The sequence below is a fragment of the Botryllus schlosseri genome, chromosome 8, assembly GCF_051294905.1.
Source record: "Botryllus schlosseri isolate E-star chromosome 8, Bs_hap1, whole genome shotgun sequence".
NCBI classification, from domain to species: Eukaryota; Metazoa; Chordata; class Ascidiacea; order Stolidobranchia; family Styelidae; genus Botryllus; species Botryllus schlosseri.
The window spans coordinates 16,197,435-16,219,392 of NC_137243.1; the positions used below are offsets into that span (position 1 = coordinate 16,197,435).

Genomic DNA, 21,958 nt, shown 5'->3' on the forward strand with positions numbered 1-21,958 from the left:
TAGCGAAGTTGATGGTGAACTAGATATTTTAGCGAATTATGATACCTAATTCATCCCTTGCTACATCCCTTGGTAGGACCAAGCCGGTATTTCGACTGATAAACGTAAACGATTGATACATGTGGTAGTGTCACCTTGATATATCACACGAAGTCATCTGTTCGGCGGTTCATCATTTGAGTCGGATGCATATCTCGCAACCGTTTGATATCGTTTTAATCTTCTCATGTCATTCAAAGCAAAATCGAGTCTAGTGGCGTCGCTGATTTTTACAGGATCGATGATTGGATTCGTTCATTACGACCAGCAAAGAAATAAAGAGGTTCGAATTGCCTGTGTTTATGATTTTGTCGATCTATCACAACTATATATCTCACTGCTTGTAAATCTAAAATCTGTCTGCCCGCCTTACGATGTGTGTTAACTTTTGCCATTCCTATAACTTGATAGCACTTCTGCGCAGCAGACCTGGAACTCATAAAAATATTTTTAGCGACTAAAAGAGGGCCTACTTGACGACCGTCGAAGACTTCAAGAAAGTGTCGAAAGACGTGAAGCTAACCGTCTGGAACTTGAAGAACAGCAAAAATTAACAGATTATTTCTTGGAAAAACGAAAAAAGGAAAATGCAGATGTTTCTGGTGAAAATACATCAGAATAGATCAATATTTGTTAAATCGGTGCGACCCATATCTGTACTGTTTTTTGGAAGTGACCTGTTCTCTAAGTCCTGTCTCAAAGCGTTGCATGCCAACCAAACCAATAATAATGTGAGCATTGTCGATAAACTGGAAGTGGTTTGCCTGCGAGATAAACGCAACAAGCTCCCAGTAAAACAATATGCCTTGAATCAAAATATCCCAATTTACACTTGGCCTGATCTCCCAGACAAGAATTTCGATATCGGGGTTGTCGTGTCGTTTGGGAAACTGTTACCAAACAGTGTGATCAAACGATATAAATACGGATTGATAAATGTGCATGGAAGTATATTGCCACGTTGGCGCGGTGCTTCACCATTTATGCAGGCTATACTGGCTGATGATGATGAAACGGGGATATCCATAATGCAAATTGAACCGGGTCATTTTGACCGTGGTCGTATCCTTATGTGTGGTGAAAAGGTCAAGATACTTAAAGACTGGACATCTGAGGATCTTGGAATGGCTTTGGAAGACGATGCATCTTCCTGTCTTTTAAAATGCTTGGGGAATATTGATCATTATCTTCAAAATAGCACAGAACAAGACCACTCCTTGGCTACTCATGCCCCAAAGATGAATTCTGAAGATTCGATAATAGTATGGGATTTAATGAGCTCTGAAGATGTGTATAGACGATATCGCGCATTTGGTTTTCGAAAAGACATGATTCTACGTACATCTTTCAATGGAAAATTGATTAGGTTGCAAAAAATGTGTCGTCTAGGAGACAAAGACATTGCTGATATCGAATCCTCTGTCAAATCCGGAGAGGAAGATGTGCCGGGTAGAATTATCTTTATGAAAAAATCGAAGACAATTTGTGTTCGGTGTAAATCAGGATATATTGGTGTAAAGCGATTGATATTTGGAAAACCAATCACCGCTAATGATTTTTATAACGGATCCATCCAACCCTTATTGAAAAATGGACAAATTGTGAAATTTGAATGACTAGACCTGAAGCTGCTGTTAATAAAGTGCGAAAACTTTGAAATCTGGTGTTACACTATCTATATATTATGTTGTAAACAAGTTCATAATCTCACTCATTACAAAACAGTCTTATGTACAATCATGGCCGTTTTGAGTAGGTACTGGCTGCAGATTTCAACCTTTCTAATTCTTTCAAACGTGATTTTTCCTGGTTGTCTTTGAGAATCTGCTCAATGCAGAATTCACTTTCCTGTCCAGCATCAGCCAGGCGTAGATCCAGTCTAGTCACAGTACTGTTGGCGTCCATGCCTTCTTGAATTTGTTTACCTCCGTCCTGTGTTGACAAAAGAATAATAAATTGTGGAGGTGGTGATGCAGCTATATATTTTACTGAAGTTGGACCGGACACATAGACACTAAAATGGTTGTTGCAGACAGATGGGGAAAAGTTGGACAAAAAACTAAATATGGAGTTGTTTTTGGAGTCATCGCGAACTCATCAACTGCGTATAGAGCAGGGATGTCAAACGTGTGACCAACGGCCCCTGAATTCATCTGGCCCACGGTCCATGCAGAATGCTTGTATAATTTAGATATTTAATAGGAAACACTTGCAAGTAAATAATTCCTTGAGACAGCAATGTGTCGAACATGTTGAGATGCCGTATTACAAATGTTGCGTTTTCACTCTAGTAGCCATTAGCAACAAGTCCCTAATATTGATACCACATTCTGGGACAGCAGAAAAGTGCACTCTCAGTTGAGAGTTTTCAAGGAAAAATAACCTGTTGTAATATAATGGAGATATCTGTGGTAGCACTGCATTGTATAACTTCTGACTCAATAGATGTCCGTTTGGTCTAATTATATTAACCAAATATGAACTTTAAAGACATGTCTGTTGCTGTAAAATAATATTTCACACCTCCCACAACACAGGCTAGTAGCGATGATAAAAGAAATGTAAATGTGCTCTGCCTCTGGCATATGAAGCTGTAAGAGTATCATGCAAATCAATAATTTGAATTAAATGTGTCATGACCATTCTCAACTAATTATTGTTGAAAATTGAATTCTGAATTTGGATTGAATGTGATGATTTATAAAAGTAGCAAACGCTATCCCACAAGCCATAACTATTTTTAAACTCTGCTCGTACCAAAGTCGACTTAATTTCATAGTAACTCCATGCTGATGAGAGTTCATACTGGAACCAACACACCAGAGGTGATAAAAATAGTTACTAGGGCTACTCAAGTATAAGTAATGTTATTATTCTTAATTACAAGTTCACCTAGGAAATTTTAATGCAAGAATTACTCATGTAGAGCTCGAGGATGTTTGCAAAGGACTTATGTAAGATCAGGAGTAACGTGACGGAATTTCATAGACAATTGCCTGTGATAAAATTTCCAAAATTGCAATATGCATCCCGATGGTTGATGCAGAATGACTAATGAAGCTACCAATAGGTATAATCGCAAAACTATTCTACCACTGTGCTACAGGGATCTTTATAGCTGCGATTTTGTCAAGAAATATTATGCGAATTCCCCGAAAGCCTAACTTTCTACTTGACAAAATTCAACGAGTTAAAAGTATGTAGCTTTGCTTCAAAACCTGTTGCGTGGAAGTAACCTAAATCAAAACTGCTTGAGTAAGTAGAGCAAGGAGAAAAAACCTCACTGAATGCCTAAAGAACTTGATATGAATATTATTGCTTGGCATGTCAGGCCAAGTGGCCATCCACTGGAGTACACTAGACAAGGTTGACGGCACATAATTTCCATTGCAATATTGAATTGGTGAAGGCAGCATTTCCATCCAAAGTGAGATTACTTACCGGGCCAATTTTATTGCCTGCAAGGACAATCGTCGTAAGAGATGTGTTAGCAATCAGTACTTGCGAGAATATTGCTGCCGTGGGCTCGGTGAGTTCATTACAAGACAGATTGATGCTTTCAAGTACTTTGTTCGTTAGCAAGGCTTTTGCTATTGACTGCCCTCCGACATCGCCAATCCTGTAATTCATTCGTATTTACCACCAACTCAATCAGAGCTGCAGTGAATAGTGTTACCTGTTGAGTCTTAAAGACAGTGATTTTAGTGTTGAACTCTTTGTGAGCGCATACGCCAATGCCTTCGCCCCCTCATGCCGTATGATATTGTCGCAAAGATTCATAGACACCAGGTTTGGACATCTGCATTTGATAATGTGATGGTTACAATGCGGTCAATAATTGCTGAACTTCATTATATAGTTATTTACTCAATTCAGTTTATTGTTAACAATTTCATCATTTCAATACACCACAAGACTGCGATACAATGAAAGATAGAAAGGTGTCGAGACGACTTGGAGTATTCTCCAAAATCAGACACCCACCTGGTCTAGACGATGTATAAAGGAGGCATGCACACTGGATAAAAGAAAGGATAGCATAAAAGTAAGCGACAAAATGAATGCTGCATGTTTTGGTAGGTGAGGTCGATAAGTCAGGTCGTGTTCCGGTAATCGTGGGGTGACCAGTGTTGATTCAGTAGAAATTGTTTGTATTTCGACTTGAATGTGGACATGCTCGAATTGCTCGACGACTGTCGGATAGCCAGCGAGATATATTGCAGGTCCGGCATATTTGATAGAGTGATTATCTATCAACCATATGGTTGTTTGACGACATGCTCATGCACTAGGGCTGTTCAAAAAAAGCTTTTTTTCCTGAATCTTGCTGGCTACGTGAATAAATCGTTAGGTTGCCCTAAAAAACGACGAACACCAAATTTTAATTCATTCCAATCAATAATCGCTGATTTCGTACAGTTTGAAAATTTTGAATGTACCCAAAGATGCCAAAAAAATTTTTTCAGATTTTTCTGTCAACCCCATGAAATTGTTGCACTGTCTTCAAAAACGATGCAAAACAAATTTGACTCAATTCCAACCCGTAGAAGTGGAGTTATTTGAGTTTTTCGATGATAATTCTTGGATTATCCACCGATCAAGGATAATCCCAGATTATTGGTTGGAATGAATTAAAATTTGGTTTGCGTCGTTTTTTAAGGCAACCTAACGATTTATTCACGTAGCCAGCAAGATTCAGGAAAAAAAGTTTTTTCGAACAGCCCTATTATGCACTATTGATACCGAGGTAAAGAAGTCATTGAAATTTTCGGGGAAGTGACCGCAGTGGAACTGATAGATAAACTTGTCTTTTATGTTTAGAACACCAAATCATTTGAGATTTGATATTGAGGCTGATTACATTATTTCTTGACCAAAAAATATAACCAGTGGTGGTCATTGATCATACCCAACTTCCAACTACGCCAAATTAGGCATTTTCAAGATATGATAGGCCTACTTCAAGTAGAAGCATGTCCACATTCAAGTCGAAATACAAGCAATTACTACTAAATAAATACAGTCCATCCTCAAGATTACCGGACCACGACTGACCTATCGATCTCGCTTCCCATGACATGCCGCCCTATTTCTTGTCGCATTCTTCTTCTATACTATCTTCTTTACTTTCATTCAGTGTGCATGCCTCCTCTTTACATCGCCTAGGCCAAGGTGGGTGTCAGATTCCATAGACTACTCCTTGTCGCTTCGACATCTTCCTGTCTTTTCATTGTATCGCAAATTTGTGGTGTATTGAACTGATAAAATTGCTAATAAACCAATGATGAAGTAGAAAAGAAAAGATATGAAATTTACTCAAGGAGTTTGAGGATTCGGACACTAAAAATTGGTTCAATTTAGAATAACATTTTGTTACATATGATACAGGCTGAAAGTGCTTCATTGGCCTATTTTTAAGACAACTCCAATAATAAAAGTGATGCAAATATGTCCATGTCCAATAACCTACTTTCTACTTCACTAAATGTAAAAACTAGTCGTAATGAGTTTGAAATTCTTCACTTGAATTAAATGTGGAACTCATCTAAAATCAAAACTACTGCAAGTAGAGGTAATCAATCGGGTCGATTTAGACCTACTTGGAACATTGGTTATTTATCAACGAATGAAAGGCATCGTATTTCTGAATTGAAGCCATCATTTTAAAAGAAACTAAGAATGCACCAACGCGTTATTGGATGCACAATGGTAGAAAATAAGATGTAGAATAAAATAATCTACCTGTTGTTTATGAGCTTAGCTATGCCACGGGCTCCTTTGTCCCCGATGCAGTTTTGCGAGAAATCTACTTCAGCGAGCGTGGGATGGTCCAGCAGGTTACTGACAATTACCCGGGCCCGTGAATCATCAACTTTACTCCTGTGAAGGCAGAGCTTCTTGAGCCAAGTGCACGATTTCACGGCCTTGGCGAAAAGAAGGCAGTCGCGTTGGGTAAATTGGAATAAGTTCCATTCAAAGTTCATCCCGCAGTCTCTCACACCGTACGTGACTTGAAATTCTTCGAGGTGGGGTAGTTTGTCTAGTAGTATCCCAAACTCGAAATGATCCATGTCAGGAGATTCAGATCCGGCCTCACTGCCGGCGTCGGATACTTCCTCTTCATTAGCCCCCGGTTTGGGTGTTTCCTTTACAGGAGGAAGGAGTTGGCATATTTTTAACCTTTTTACATAGTTTGAACATAAGGGTATTGCGCTGGTTATGACATCATCGCTGGTTTTATCGGGCACAAAGTTTTCGATGAGGTTTTCCAAATATTTTTCGAAATACAGTCTCTTCCAACTTCCTCCATGGTTCGTCACATCGCAAATGGGGTATCTAAAAGCAAATTCATAACAAACCGGTGTTAAGGGTGGGACCAAATAACTATTGTTACACAGGAATTCGAGCATTCAATTTCTAGTTGAGATGTGCCGCATCCATTTTGAAATGAGGAACTTGCTTACCTCAAAGTACTGAAAGAATATAAAGGCTATAGGCTAGTTGACTTAGATGCTAAGTTTGATAATTTACAAATATTTTTCCAGTGCATTAAAAGAAAATTGCACGTTTCTCAATTGTAACTTTTTCCTTACATAGACATTGGAGAAATTTAATGTGAAGTGTCATTACCGCACAATTCATTGGGACAACTTCTTTGAGGTACAGAACTTCAATATACTATTGAATAGTATATTCATATTGAATTGAACCCGAATATTTTCGGCTGACAGTCGTCAGGGGTAATCGTCAGCAACTAGTAGAGAATTCAAAAGAACATCGTTTATCAACAATCGTATCACAAAATATGACGTAACCAGCATGAAATGTCAAATACGGGAGCGTTCAATGTACTATTCAACATTTCATGCTGGTGACGTCATATTTTGTGATACGATTGTTGATATACGATGCTCTTTTGAATTCTTTACTAGTTGCTGACGATTAACCCTGACGAGTGTCAGCCGAAAATATACAGGTTCCTTTCAATACGAATATAGGCCTACTATTCAATTCATGTGGAGTAAAACCAGAAATTTTCAAAAACAAATCGAATTTTGAAGTGAAGATTTCTAGCTGCTTACAGTGTGAAGTGCTTACACAATGACTACCGGTACTTCCCCTTTTGAACCGAGGGTGCATAGATACGGCATGGAAATGACGTAGAAACCTGATTGGTACATACTTTGATTTACAACATCGCTTCCAATATAATTCATCGCTAATTAAATCTGCTGTTACATGAACATCGATTTTGGCCGCAATCTTATCTAGAACTTTCCGCTTGTCCTTTGGGTACAACTTTTCCAAGATTGGATTTTCTGAAAGAAATTGAAATGAAGGTCAGTTTTGATAGGAAAAAAATTCCGTATGCGTTAGTTTTACTTTCGAAATTATCAACGATATGGTTGATAACGATGTCCTTCAATAAAGGAACGGTTGCAAGTGACCAATCTGGGTCTTCTGCAATTATTCTTCTCAGGGCCTTGACTTCAGACGCCACAGGTGCAGGCGCCTGTCCCGGTTGTGGAGCCAACTTGACCACATTCGATCTTATATCTTGAACAACCATATTTTAACCAATCCGACTCATTCACAATATCATCCGATGCCGATGTTGCAGTACGGTGCGCTGTCGTAAGAATTCTTGGTCGACATATGCGTAGTTATGGTAACAAGTCGCTCCTGATATTCCATAAATCACCAGGCCGTATCGTGACCACTGAGCTACGTAAAATCGAAAGATCAGTGGTTGTATCATATACCAGTGGTTTTAAAACTGGGGTCCTCGGTCGTTTTAATGTCCGCGAGACATTTTTTACGACCGAGAATATATAAAATTTCAGGCAACATATTTTATTAAACCAAACTCTATGGTTACTCGATATTGTACACTGAGTATTTTGGTGCAGAATCGTTCACTTTAAAATTTCAGTCGCGCTTCGCCCGCTTCAGTGTCACTGCATTTCATGATTTTATTGTGCGCATACCCACTCCCGAATAAAACACGCAAGTTCTACAGCAGGGGCGGGCAACATACATGCTGTTCTCAAATCCACAATGTCTTCGTCATTATCGGCGAGAAGTGACTTTGACGTGACATTGCTCTCGGTAAAATACATTCATTAAAGACGATTTTTTTTCTTTGTATAACTGGGTAAATGTGCGAATAATGTATCGATTCAGCAATCCGGCCCGCCAAGTACTTAATTTTCCTATATCCGGCCCACCGACTGAAGAAGTTGCTCGCCCCTGTTCTACAGATATTAGTCTACCTCTGTATTCTCAATTATGAGAGCATCACTTGAGGCCGTTGAAATACTTCAGTCTGAGGGAGCATCATCGGCATTTCAGCGCTGTGCATTGCCGCGCCAGGACACATCAATGCATTGGAACGTTTGGCCAACATGCGACTTCACGAGATGTGCGCTGTCAAAAAGATCACTGGCGATAAATCCGCGGCCAAAATCATCATCATCATCATCATTGGTTTATCAGCAATTTTATCAGTTCAATACACCACAAAAAATGCGATACAATGAAAAGAAAGGAAGATGTCGAAGCGACTAGGAGTTAATTGTCTATGGAATCAGACACCCACCTTGGCCTAGGCCAGGGGCTCTCAAAGGGTGGGCCATGGCCCACTGGTGGGCCACAGAGCATTTTGAGGTGGGCCACAAGGCTATTTAGAAAATTTTAGAATTAATGCAAGTTTTATTTGTTATGTTAAACGCTAGAAATATATTCATGAACTTTTCATCCGACTTTGATTAGACGGTAGTGGCACGTATGAAGTCAGCATGTACAAATCGAAAACGGGAGGGACAAACGGCGGCTTTTTCCACTGGCTATGACAACCCACGGCTAACAGCAACTAAAGTAATTTCGATTATATGATAGCTGGAAGGTAAGGCTGAAGTAACGAAGTATTCCGGCAGAGTCATATGTCGTATGCCGTTGAAAGGGGGTGCAATAAACTCGGAATGAAGTGTAATTGACGTATAGATTTACTGTAATTCGGCAGGTCGTATTATTTTAAGACAAAAATAGCCATAATTGAAAATTATCAGCAACTTCTGGTGAAGGTATACTGCACCACCGCAACGAATCGTAATGGTTTGAGGATTTAGCGGAGCGCGTTGATCTTTGGAGTCGGTTTAAAATGTCCGGCCTGGAAATCATTGAACATAATGTAACAGTTACATGAATTGATTGTATGATTGGATTGAATATTCTGACATTGCAACTTCAGTTGGTTTGGTACAAGACATACAATATACATTGTACAGCATGCATATTATAAAACTCTTTCTCCATTTCATTAATGAATTGTTTGAAGCTGGCCCAGAATGATTATATTATTCCCCACAATCGTGAAACTAAAACACAGTGGATGCGGGGATTTGATCATTGTGTTTCGCGACGCGAATGGAGCAGCGGATGATCAAAATATACACAGGAGTTTTAGCCTATGGTCTACGAGGGCCGTAACTGTCGCACCCAAGCCCCCGATTGCGAGAGATCGAAGGGGCCCAAGATTATTTCGTTAGTCGTTTGTTGAAGGATATTTATTCAAGTCGAATATTTTCGTCGCGCTTCGCGTGATTTCATGTCCCTAGAGGTCTAGATTTAAATATCATCCGTAAATTAAGAGAAAAACGCGCATATTTTAGATAAATAGGCATATCGGCGCCGTCGACTACCACGCATTGAACGAAACTATGACTCTAAGATAAGAGGTGGGCCACAGAACATTTTCAAACTGGAAAATGGGCCACGGCCAAGAAAGGGCTGAGAACCCCTGGCCTAGGCGATGTAAAGAGGAGGCATGCACACTGAATGAAAGTAAAGAAGACAGTATAGAAAAAGGAAGCGACAAGAAATAGGGCGGCATGTCATGGGAAGCGAGATCGATAGGTCAGTCGTGGTCCGGTAATCTTGAGGATGGACTGTATTTATTTAGTAGTAATTGCTTGTATTTCGACTTGAATGTGGACATGCTCGTCGACTGCCGGATGGCCGGCGGGATACTGTTCCACACATCAGGTCCGGCATATTTGATAGAGCGATGATCTTTTCGGTCGATCATATGATATTTGGACGACGTGGACGCGCGTGTGTTGTACTTGTGCGCTTTTGATTCAGAGGTAAAGAAGTCATTGAAATATTCGGGGCAACGACCGCAATGAAACTGATACATAAACTTGGCGATTTCTATAGTTTCCGCATAGGCCTATCTTCTATGTTTAGGACGCCGAATCTCTTCAGCAGCGACTTATTGTATGGGCAGCCAGGCCCTTATGGGGCCCTAGCTATAATTCGGAGTACTTTATGCTGTAGTTTCTGCAGTGGCTTGAGTGCAGTTTTACTGGCAGCCCCCCAACAGAGGATGCCATAATGTAACTTCGATTGGATTAAGGATTTAAAGGGTATCAGAAGAACCCATGCTGGCATGAAGCGCCCAAGGCTGTAGAACAGGCCGCACTTCGGTGATAATTTAGTTTCTAGGGACTGAATATGACTCTTCCAGGACATGTTCGAGTCCAGTAAAACCCCGAGATATTTGGCATTATCTGTGTTGGAAATGGGCTGACCAGCGATATTAACGGTTAGGTCATCACCCAGTGGCGGCTCGTGACAATATCGGGTGGTGGGGCAAGGGCTGCAAGCGACTTTTTATCAAGATGACGTCACAATCGCGTTTTCCAACGTAAACAAGTAACTTAATGATGGTACGGTAACATGAATTCCCGGCAACAGTGATTTTAACGTATGTGCCACGAGACTCGAGAGGTCCGCCGGTGAGCTGTGACTTGAAGTATGGTAACTGCGTAAACGGCGTACGGAAAAAAGATTCAACACGGTTCATGTTCGCACTAGGCCTGACTAATTATCTGCAGAAATGGAAATGACTATAACTCGAGAGATAGCGTAAGCCTAATTGGAAAGGTCAACGAGTTCGGACAGATACGCAATTGTTATCTCATAGATTGGGCCTGTCATATTGAATCCAAAACATCATTCTGAAGAACTAAGAATAGCAGCCTCGGAAATTCGGTCTCGGTACAGCATAGAAGATTTTGGCCTTGAAACTGGAGACTGTAACACGACACATACGGCTTTATTACTGTCTATAGGTCTGCTGCGAAATCGCCTTTGGAATATATATATTACCGAATAAATACGTGGATGAAAGCCTTAAACTTAGTACACTGTTACATGACATCATCGAGAAGTGTCCTCATGGCCCTTTTCGGTATGGCACACTGTCAAAATTAATGCGAACAGACCAACACCGAATTTTGCGTAAAATTTACTGAGGAATAGGCTGATCAAGTGATCAGCTGTTAGCCGCCATCGAAAACTAAATCGCTATCGCGCTTGAGGGGGTTGTAAGCAAATGGCTTGACGGCCACAATTTCACGGTGAGATTGACATTGGAGGATATAATATCAAAGTAAATATTTGAATGGAATCTGAGAATGATATCATCATCTCAGTTAACGTTACCGCAGATACAACGGCTTTTGCGTGATATCCGCAATGCGTTGAAGGCTAAAGTGTCAGATCGGAGCGCATCTCTACCATGCTCGACCTTGATAACGAAACTACTGCCCTAATCATTGAGTGTCAACCTTGAGACTTGGCATAGCGTTCGATATAAAAATCAAGACATACTGTTCAAAAGCTTATGACGGATCTAGGTAAGGAGCATCGTTAAAATCAATAGAGACCAATACCGGCTTTGTGTATAATCTGTTAGCGATAAATGAGAGTCAGCTCTCACTCGAATTAGGAAACGAAATTACCACTAACACAGTTCAGTGACAAACTTTACACTTGGTACAGCGTTCGATACTAACGTTAAGACTTATTGTGCCAAATGTCATAACCGATCTCAGTATTGAACATCGTCAAAATCAATGGATTGGATACCAATACCAGCTTTTGAGTAACATCTGTTTGCGATACATGAAGGATCAGCACACACTCAACTTCGGAAACGGAATTACTACCCTAAACTTTAAGTAAAAACCCTGAAACTTGGGGCAGTGTTAAATACCACCATCACGACATGACATACCAAGTTTCAAGAGTTTTCATGGTGTGAAACACCATAAAAATCGACCTATACCACCAAAGGTCGACTAAACGCATATGACGGTAACCGAGTTCAGCTATAGATACGATTGTTACATCACACCTTAAGGGCACAGAGCTAATTTGCCCCGGTTGCTCGGTCATTTTATGAATAGGAGAGAGTAAATTACCGTTTCTTTATTGTGCGCGGCTTTGAGAGAATAGACAGTGAAAGCTTGTTATGAGCGCTACCGGGGCATGCCCCGTCTAGGCATTCGCAAAGCAAAAACACAGAAGAGAATTCGATTTTCGTAGAGACTTCGCTATATATGGGCATTTACAAGCGAAAGGACAAGAAGAATACGATTTTCGCTGTGGTTTCGGTATATTTAGATTGGTGTGCGTCTATAAATGGTAAAGAATTGTTATTGAAGAGAATTTTAGGTGGGGCAATGCCCCAGTTGCCCTATAGGACGAGCCGCCACTGTCATCACCGCATGTTCACCAGAATCTTCAATATTGATATGTTGAGGCGTCGAACAATCCTAATCTAAGCCCCGCGCGGTACAAATGCGACCCACATAGGATAATGATTATCCCCTGTGTTGAAATGCGAATTGATAAGGACTTTTTCGTTTGGTTTAGTCTGGTACCCTACGTGTGACCTGTTCCATTTCCAAAACCTTTCAAGTATAGCGACAATCGTTACTTTGGTTCACGAAATAACCACATGTTTCAACAAAGCAATTGTTATTATTGAAAAAATTAATTCCTCAAGTTTAACTCTAAAATTATTCGCGCTTCGCGACAATAACTAAATAACTGTGCCACGGTCTATTGATTTTGATAACAGTGGTTGGTAATTCATACTAAGCCGATGTAAACAAATTTTTAGGACTTGGCGCTTGCCGTTAGCTATATTCCGGTTCGTTCGCGAATCGCGTAATTCCGTTTGTTATGATCGGATGTATAAATGGTAGCGATGAAATTAAACGAATAGCGGTAAAATAGGGATACCATATGTCCTCTTCTAAGAGAATTTGTCCTCATTTTTCAAGAAATGGGAAATGTCCTCAGAGGACGACCATGGACCTCTCTCAGTCCACGTGATCAAATTTAGTCTATGCTGCAGACCTGAGTGCAGAGATGAGCATGGATTAGGATTTGGGAAAACCAGATTTGGGGAATTTTGGCGGATTATGATTGGATTTAGCGATTTTCAGAAGATTGATGTCCTGTGCAGACATGGGGTAATCGCGATTAGTAATCGTAATCGATTACGATGATTACAGGATTTTGAAGTAATCGTAATCGCAATCGATTACATTCAAAAAAAATCCGAAGTAATCGTAATCGTAATCGACTACTTCCCATATCTAATCGATTTGTTTGTGAAAGAACGATTACTTTTTGTTTGTACAAGGACTATGACATAAACTGAATATTCGTGAACAAGAATGAGATAATATACCACGTTAGCGTTAGCACAAACGTCTGTTTTCAAACGGCACTGACTCATTATTACGTCAGAAGTATTAGCTCCGGTCGTCATTGCGTAACAAGTATCCACACATGGTAAACAGACATGCGATGGACATTGTAGTGTGATTGTAAGAACACCTCCCGTGGTGTATATCAGGTTATCAATACACTACAGAAGCCGCTACCTCGCAGCAGGATATTGATCACCACTCTGCCTATAGTTTCAAATAGTAACTTATGTATTAATGTTTGGTTGTGCTTAGTTAAACGCAGTTTACCATTGCTGCTTGGCGAGCAGGAGGCCTACGTACGCACGTGCACCTGACGAAGATTCGGAATTTTGTACTCGTCGAATAAGACATTGCAGTTTCCACAACGAAGCATTACAAATAAACAGCTGCTGATATATATCATAACCGAGCCGTGCTTAGCCGTTTCTCGTAACAGCAGCTCGCTGTATATGTATTAAGTTGAAGGCAGAATTTTTGTGTTAACCATATCTTATTCTCATATAACTACTTGAAAAGGGCGTCAATCGTTATTTCACAGTTCGTTACTTAGCATTTGGACCTGCCGCCATAACCATCCGCTTATATAGCCTGACATGTCAGCGTGGGTTGTAGCTATAATCAGCAATTCAGCCAAAACAGCAATTCCCCTGTCCAACCGTTGGTCAATTTTCAAAAGTGAATTCAGCCGAAAATATTCGGGTTCATTTCAATATGAATATACTATTTAATTGTATATTGAAGTTCTGTACCTCCAAGAAGCTCTTCAAAAGTGAATTTCGTCAATAATATTGGTAATTGCATTATATTACTATTCATTTATAACCTCTCTGAGCCCCGAGTGTCAGATTTACCTGTAAAGCTGGGGCACGTAATTCATATTCATAGCATCTGGTATGTTGTCATAATTACTGCATGTTGTTAATTCGCGACCTCCAGCCCGTTGTATAATCACAAGATATTGTACTCGCCCAAACGTAGCAGACTAAAAGAATATCCTTTGTGAGACGCACACACAAATTGTCATGGCTTTATTCTTTTGTGGATGCTCCGGGTGATATTTGCATTGTGGGCCCAGATTGGAAGGACAGGAGTTATTAGTCCCGCCCACTCAGCGCGGCTATTGACAATGGACGAATACCTTAAGTTTCGGCCAAGGTATTTCTTTGGTATCACATCCCGTGGAGTTGCGTGTTGGCCGAAACAGCATATGTGTTTTGGTGTGTTGTGGGATCGTGGCGCGGTAATGACCGGCTACGAAATGCCTGTTCCCATAAAATATAGCCTATGTATGTTTTTTCTTGAGGGGAAGAGGTATGCATTTCAACCCAGCTATCTACTGGAGCAGGGGTCACCAACTGTTTTGAAACAAAAAGCTACTTCTTGTGTAGCTTAGTGTGTAGGCTACTGATTATTGCGACGACCGACGGGTTACCTCGTACTCCCGTCGTTTATCCATGTTCAGTTGGATGTTCAGTTGGATTTCTTCACTTAGAGTAAGACAATCAGAGCACTGGGCCGGGTTTCCGCCCCTTACCAAGAAAAAAAAACGCTCACTCGCAGGGACTCACACCAGCTCCTCCAAGCTCAGTTGCGCAGAAGCGCCGATCTCCGCGTCTAGACTCGGGAATATTAACTAGACCCCAGACCCCTCTTTCGCATCTCTTATTATTATCTATCTATCAAGGTTTGGCCAGGTGCTGGATTCGGCCATGTCTATTTTTTCATGTGTGCAAAGATACACGACATTAAAACTAAGTATTTCTACCGCATGCAGAGACGTGATGATTATCGGGATATGGTACTTTTCTAACAAATGCAGAGATTTGATGATGATTGACACATCTGTACGGAATCCTATTCTTGCCTTACACGGATTTCCATGTTTATTCGTTATTATCCTTGAAAAAAGTGCATAATCCAAATAGGGGAGCCCTTCGCCCAGCCCCCCTGGGGACCGCCCACCTCGCCCACCCCAAAAGCCACCACTACTACAGCGACCGCGGGCAACTCATTTGGTCCGCGTTGGTGACCCCTGTACTAGAGATATTTGAATCGCAAAGCTCGAAAAACATTTACAAGAATTAATTAAATTCTCGAAAATGCTCTATAATATATGTTGGTTTACGAAATACTTTTGAGTCCCCTTCGAGCACGCTCCCCACTCTATTAAGGAATTTGGGGCGCGGCAGGTAAAGACCTGGTAATAATGCAAATCGTTGGATGCGATAAATCATCCACTATAAAGTTGGGCAATTGATATATTATGACGTAATAAGCAAATGACGCATGATGAAGAAAGTTGATATCTCATTAAGCCTTTTCATCGCAATCCTTGTATTGTCTTTCCTTATACAATTGAATAGTATATTCATATTAAAATGAACCCGAATATTTTCGGCTGACACTCGTCAGGGGTAATCGTTAGCAACTAGTAGAGAATTCGAAAGAACAGCGTATATCAACAATCGTAACACAAAATATGACGTCACCAGCACGAAATGTCGAATACGAGAGCGTTCAATGTACTATTTTTAGATGATACACGAACTCTTTTTGTTGACACAGCCTTGGCTGGTGTATTTTGATAAAAGTCGACTCCAAGGCGCACAAATGAAAGTGTGAGCGACCCTTTCCGAGTATGCGAAATCTGTCGTCTCGATAATTTTTCGCACAGGCGGGATTATTCAACAAGTGTTTGCCAATTGCAGAATTTATGGCCTTTGATTGGTCCGCATCAATCTTGAGCGGGTGAGTTAAGGGTGAGCTTTTCATCGAGCGTGTTCTAATGAATCTAGGGACATGCTGATTTATGCGTTCCTGCAAGCGCTTTGACGTTCTTCCCACGTAGCCACAATCACAGTGGCACTTAAATTCGTAAACTACATTGCTTTGCTGAAGTGCGGGTAGCACGTCTTTACTAGGGCTGGGCACAATGATTCGAGTACTCGAATCAGAATCGAGTATTAATTTTAATGATTCGAGTCGAGTAGTAAAAGACAATTTTTTCGAGTACTGAAATTATACGCTTCTCGCCACTGAAAGTTAATTTATCAACGAGAATTAAGTTTCGATACTAATTTTCACTGTTGAAGCCTTGAAACCTTGATTGGCGGTATCGTAGCCTACGAAACATATAGTACAAAGCTACGAAGGTTACTGGATGTAGCACATTTTTGAAGTCATGATTATCTCACAACATTGTCACCAAGTGGATGAAAGTGGTATGGTCGAAAAAATACCAAAGTATTATTTATGAGATGGAAAACAGGCATTATATTCTTTGTGGTGGCATAAACGGTACATATTTAAACGTTGACGTATAAAATTCTGTTCTGACGTCATAATGGGTGATACTCGATTACTCGACTCGACTCGAAGCATATTTCGTGATTCAGAATCGAATCACTCAGGTACTCGATTTTGCCCAGCCCTAGTCTTTACGTGTTGCGGGGAGCAGTTGCGTTGTCGTGAAAATCACGTTGGTCTTCACTGTGTCGTAACACTTATTGACCGCAGAAATCAGTTGCTTTCAAAGCGGGTGGAAATAGGCCCTATCCAAGGTAGATGGATGTAAACATCTTTGGTTGTTCGTTCGGTAGGCTCTGTTGACTTTTCTGCATTGAAATGCGTTACTTTCCTCTCTATGCCACGGTTGATGACATGTTCAGGGTAACCGTTATCAAGTAAGATTTTCCGGATATTGTCAAGTTCTGAGTTCAGTTTATTACCCGAACATATCATCAACGCTCTATGCACGAGGGTGCCTATGAGGTTGATTTTTCTGCGGCTAGGACTAAATGAGTTCCAACGAAGGTATTGGCCAGTGAATGTCGGTTTCCGGAAGATTGATGTTTCAAATTTATTGGTATCATGTTTTTCGACTAAAACGTCCAAAAATGACAATGAGTTATTTCGTTCTTTTTCAATTGTGAATAACAGAGCCGGGTGAAGCGAGTTTAAGTGAATGAGAAATTGATCACAGTCTATCTCATTTCTGAAAATGACAAAAGTATCGTCTACATAACGTCGGTAAAACACCGGTTTGACGGACACACGCTGGGTGAGAAGCTCGACCTCATAAAATCCTACGAAAATGTTAGCCAAAGTAGGTCCCAAGGGAGATCCCATCGATATGTCTTTCCATATATCATTTAAGATTATAGTCCTAAGCAAAACAAATGTAATCGTGAGTAATCGTGATTACTTTTTCAATGTAATCGTAATCGTAATCGACTACTTCCTGATTTTGCTGTAATCGTAATCGTAATCGTAATCGCGTGATTCCGAAGTAATCGTAATCGCAATCGATTACATTCATAAAGTAATCACCCCATGTCTGCCTGTGGCGAATGGTGACAAAGCTTTTCGGCCTATCAATGTTACTTCATGTATTTTAAACGTAAGACCTTGGTAGATTTCACACCCTATTTACGGTCCCCTCGCGAATGAATATAACTTTATTATGTAACTATTTCTTGTCGTTTCCTTTTTCTATACTATCTTCTTTACTTTCCTTCAGTGTGCATGCCTCCTCTTTACATCGCCTAGGCCAAGGTGGGTGTCTGATTCCATAGACAACTCCTAGTCGCTTCGACATATTCCTTTTTTTTCATTGTATCGCATTTTTTTGTGGTGTATTGAACTGATAAAATTGCTAGTAAACCAATGATGGTGATGATGATGATGATATTCATTCGCAAGTGGACGTTAAATAGGGTGTGAAAGCTACCAAGTTCTTACGTTTATATCAATTGCTATCGGCGTAATAAAGCATTCATGTATTTTGGCAGTCAATAATCGTGTTATTTATTTTTACAGAAATATAATCAAGCATGTAGGCTTAGTGGAATTCCAAGTTTGAATCGGATTAGGATTAAGGCTAGGATTAGGATTAGAATATACAAAATTTCTGGATTCGGATTCGGATTTGAAGCTTTGGATTGGATTAGGACATAGAAATTTCAAATCCGCTCATCTCTGCTATACTGGTGGAGCCGAGTGCGGTGGTGACTTCAAATAACAGCAAGCATGGGACCGCGCCGACGGACAATTGGCAATATATATATTCAGACTTGGACAGCAACTAGAAAATTTTCTGCTTTTCTGGATTAGATTAGAATTAGAATTAAAGCTACACAGCTTCTTCCAAATTAGATTAGAATTAGAATTAGAGCTACACAGCTTTTTCCAAATTAGATTAGAATTAAAATTAGAGCTTCACAGCTTTTTCCAAATTATTTTTTTTTTCAAATTAGATTACAATTGGATAATTACTGAATTCGCAAAAACTTGGAAATTGAATGAACTTGTGAATGGGAAATGAATACAGCAAAAATCAGTTATCGTAGGCCTATCGATTCACAGTGCATTCCCATAACCATGAGAATGGTTCAAGTTTAAGTTCAAGTTTATTCATAAAACTTCATCACTTCCAAACATCACAAGACTGCAATACAATGAATGATAGGAAGATGCCGAAGCGACAAGGAGTAGTCTTAAGATCAGTCACCCACCTTGGCCTAGGTGATGTAAAGAGGAGGCATCCACCGCACACTGAATGAAAGTAAAAAAAGATAATATAAAGTGGCAAGCAATGAAATCAGGTTAACGTCCACACACCAAGTTTGGCTCGTTTTTTTACTATACCAGGGGTCACCGCAATCGCGGCCGGCGATCGGATTTGAGATTTTGGAAATGCGTGAAATAAATTATTTTGAAATGCTAAAATTGATTTCAGTTTCAAATTATTATTATTGTTGTTGCTTTAAAATAAGCTATTCGCCTGTGCTCAACAACACTATTCCACACTAGCTGAAACGGCTTCGGTGATGGCAACAGCATTCCATCGATGGAGAGTCAGCCAGGGTTGTAATAACTCGAGTCATGACTCGACAGTCGCAGATTTGTCGTCGCTTCATGGCATGAAACGGCTACGTAATCGCTAATCCCATAGATGACGACCCGAGCGCTCAAATTTAATAAAGTTGATCTTATTTGAAAGCTACAGTCGCTCTGATTCTGATAATATACATCAAAATCTGATCAGGACAATGGAACCCCCTTCGAAATACCCCTCAAAGTATGAAAATCGGCATTGTTCTGAACAATCGCAATCTCGCACGCAAGGACCATCGTTATGGTCATTGTGCTGCGTCGTTGCGATTGTTTAGAACAGGGGCGGGCAACTTCTTCAGTCGGCGGGCCGGATATAGGAAAATTAAGTAGCCTACTTGGCGGGCCGGATAGCTGAATCGATACATTATTCGCACATTTACACAGTTATACAAAGAAAAAAAACGTATTTAATGAATGTATTTTACCGAGAGCAATGTCACGTCAAAGTCATTTCGCCGATAATGACGAAGACAATGTGGATTTGAGAACAGCATTGTCATGAATATGAAGCCGCCATTTCTGCTTCTCTATGATCAATCAACACATTGTGGAATCCTTATTTAAGATTTCAAGGCGTCTGATAGGCCCGGTACCCCAAATTTACCAAGATATCAATTGTAACCGCTCGGCTCCGGAGCCATAATGACTCCGGACTATCTGGTTGTAAGACCAGTCATGCGTAGGGTAACATGCGGTATTGAAAAGAGGAAGTGATTTGAGTTAGTCTTTTGTATGTAGTTGGATTGGAGTTGGGTTGGATATGGAGTTGGTCTTGGAGTATCTTTGTGTGGAGTTGTTACTGTGTTAAGTCTTGGATTGGATTGGAAGTATTGATGTGTTTATTGTGCCTGCCTTCGTTGTAATATATCCGTCGAATCTGCAATGTGTCTCTGGATCCAGTCGAACCTGAAGTAATATAGCCGCATTCAGTTAGATAGCGAGGACTACGACCGAACGGCTACAAATGGCGAGCACGCAGCCTGATGCTGGATCCGGTAGAGAGATGCCGCTTGCAGTAGGAGACAGATGCGGTGGACTTGAAGCAAGGCAGTTATTAAAGAGGAAAGAAGAAGTTGCACTTGCACGGTTTTTTAACAAGTTAGCAAAAGGGATGCTTGGGAAGGAAGCGCGACAAATTGTGAAGTTATTGGACACTCGTGCGGTTCGGAAAATGGATAATGTGGCACGTGGTGGCTTGGAACATGTGTCGGTATGTTCGTCGGTTGGAAACTCTGTTATTGATGTGACCCTGGAAGAGGAGGATTTCGAAAAACCGCATGTAGAGGAAATCGTTGATGTGTTGGCATGTGAGAGCAAAGTGGTGGTTTCTGAAGAGATATTTACTGCACCTGTTGATGATAATGGATCTGAGATGGTAGTCATGGTACCATTGAAGTCGTGTAATAATGATGATGATGATGATGATGATTGTCAAGGTGAAGAAGGAGGTGTGATGGAGGAACAATTGACTGAGGATTGTGGAGGTGAAAGTGCTGCAGTGGCTTCGTCAATTGGAAACAAGGGCTTGGTTGGTAGAGAAGTAAACGTCTGGGATGTACCTGGAACTTTCGAGTCGTTGGTATACTGTGAGCTGGCCATTGAACGTTTCAATGTGAATATAAAGGAGCCGTCACACCGTAAAGCTTTTACTTCGAGAGATGTTCGAATGAGATGGTGGTACATTGGGATTTGACAGCGGACTTGGACTTCGCCCCTGATGTTGAGATGTTGGAACTGTGATCTTGATTTGATAATGAACGGCTATCGTTTACGGGTATTGATACCTCTTGTTATGTTTCTGTAATTGCCTTGGTTTTAGCACATGGTGTTATGTTGTAGCCTTGGTATTAGCACATGGCGTTATGTTGTGGAAAATGACTACTGATGTACGTTGTTGGTGGATTGTGCCTATGATATCGTGTATTGTCGTCAATTGAATGAACTATTGTAATATTGGCGGTTGTGAGATGTTGTAATATCTAATCTTGCTTGATCATATTTCTTCTTTGTTCATATTCTTGCAATTTTTATACTCTGTTTTTTTTGTGCTCCGTCTTGTCGCTTGTGAGTGATCTTTACTACTAGATCACTCAACTTGGGAACGGGGATGTGTAACCGCTCGGCTCCGGAGCCATAATGACTCCGGACTATCTGGTTGTAAGACCAGTCATGCGTAGGGTAACATGCGGTATTGAAAAGAGGAAGTGATTTGAGTTAGTCTTTTGTATGTAGTTGGATTGGAGTTGGGTTGGATATGGAGTTGGTCTTGGAGTATCTTTGTGTGGAGTTGTTACTGTGTTAAGTCTTGGATTGGATTGGAAGTATTGATGTGTTTATTGTGCCTGCCTTCGTTGTAATATATCCGTCGAATCTGCAATGTGTCTCTGGATCCAGTCGAACCTGAAGTAATATAGCCGCATTCAGTTAGATAGCGAGGACTACGACGGAACGGC

General features: G+C 40.6%; 2 protein-coding genes across 2 annotated transcripts; one reads left to right on the top strand and one right to left on the bottom strand.

Moving 5' to 3' along the window:
• The first annotated feature begins 15 nt into the window (after positions 1-15).
• Positions 16-2,010, top strand: LOC145444980 (methionyl-tRNA formyltransferase, mitochondrial-like). Its single transcript, XM_080323060.1, has 2 exons — positions 16-322; positions 494-2,010. Exon 2 carries the CDS (start codon positions 627-629, stop codon positions 1,653-1,655), a length of 1,029 nt encoding a protein of 342 aa, XP_080179186.1. The 5' UTR covers positions 16-322; positions 494-626; the 3' UTR covers positions 1,656-2,010.
• Positions 1,699-7,703, bottom strand: LOC145444978 (dynein regulatory complex subunit 5-like). The gene is made up of 6 exons (XM_080323057.1): positions 7,423-7,703; positions 7,223-7,358; positions 5,782-6,375; positions 3,716-3,838; positions 3,481-3,658; positions 1,699-1,971 (listed from the first exon to the last, which is right to left on the bottom strand). The coding sequence occupies exons 1-6, from the start codon at positions 7,607-7,609 to the stop codon at positions 1,777-1,779; spliced, it is 1,413 nt and encodes a 470-aa protein (XP_080179183.1). The 5' UTR covers positions 7,610-7,703; the 3' UTR covers positions 1,699-1,776.
• Between the last annotated feature and the right edge of the window lie 14,255 nt (positions 7,704-21,958).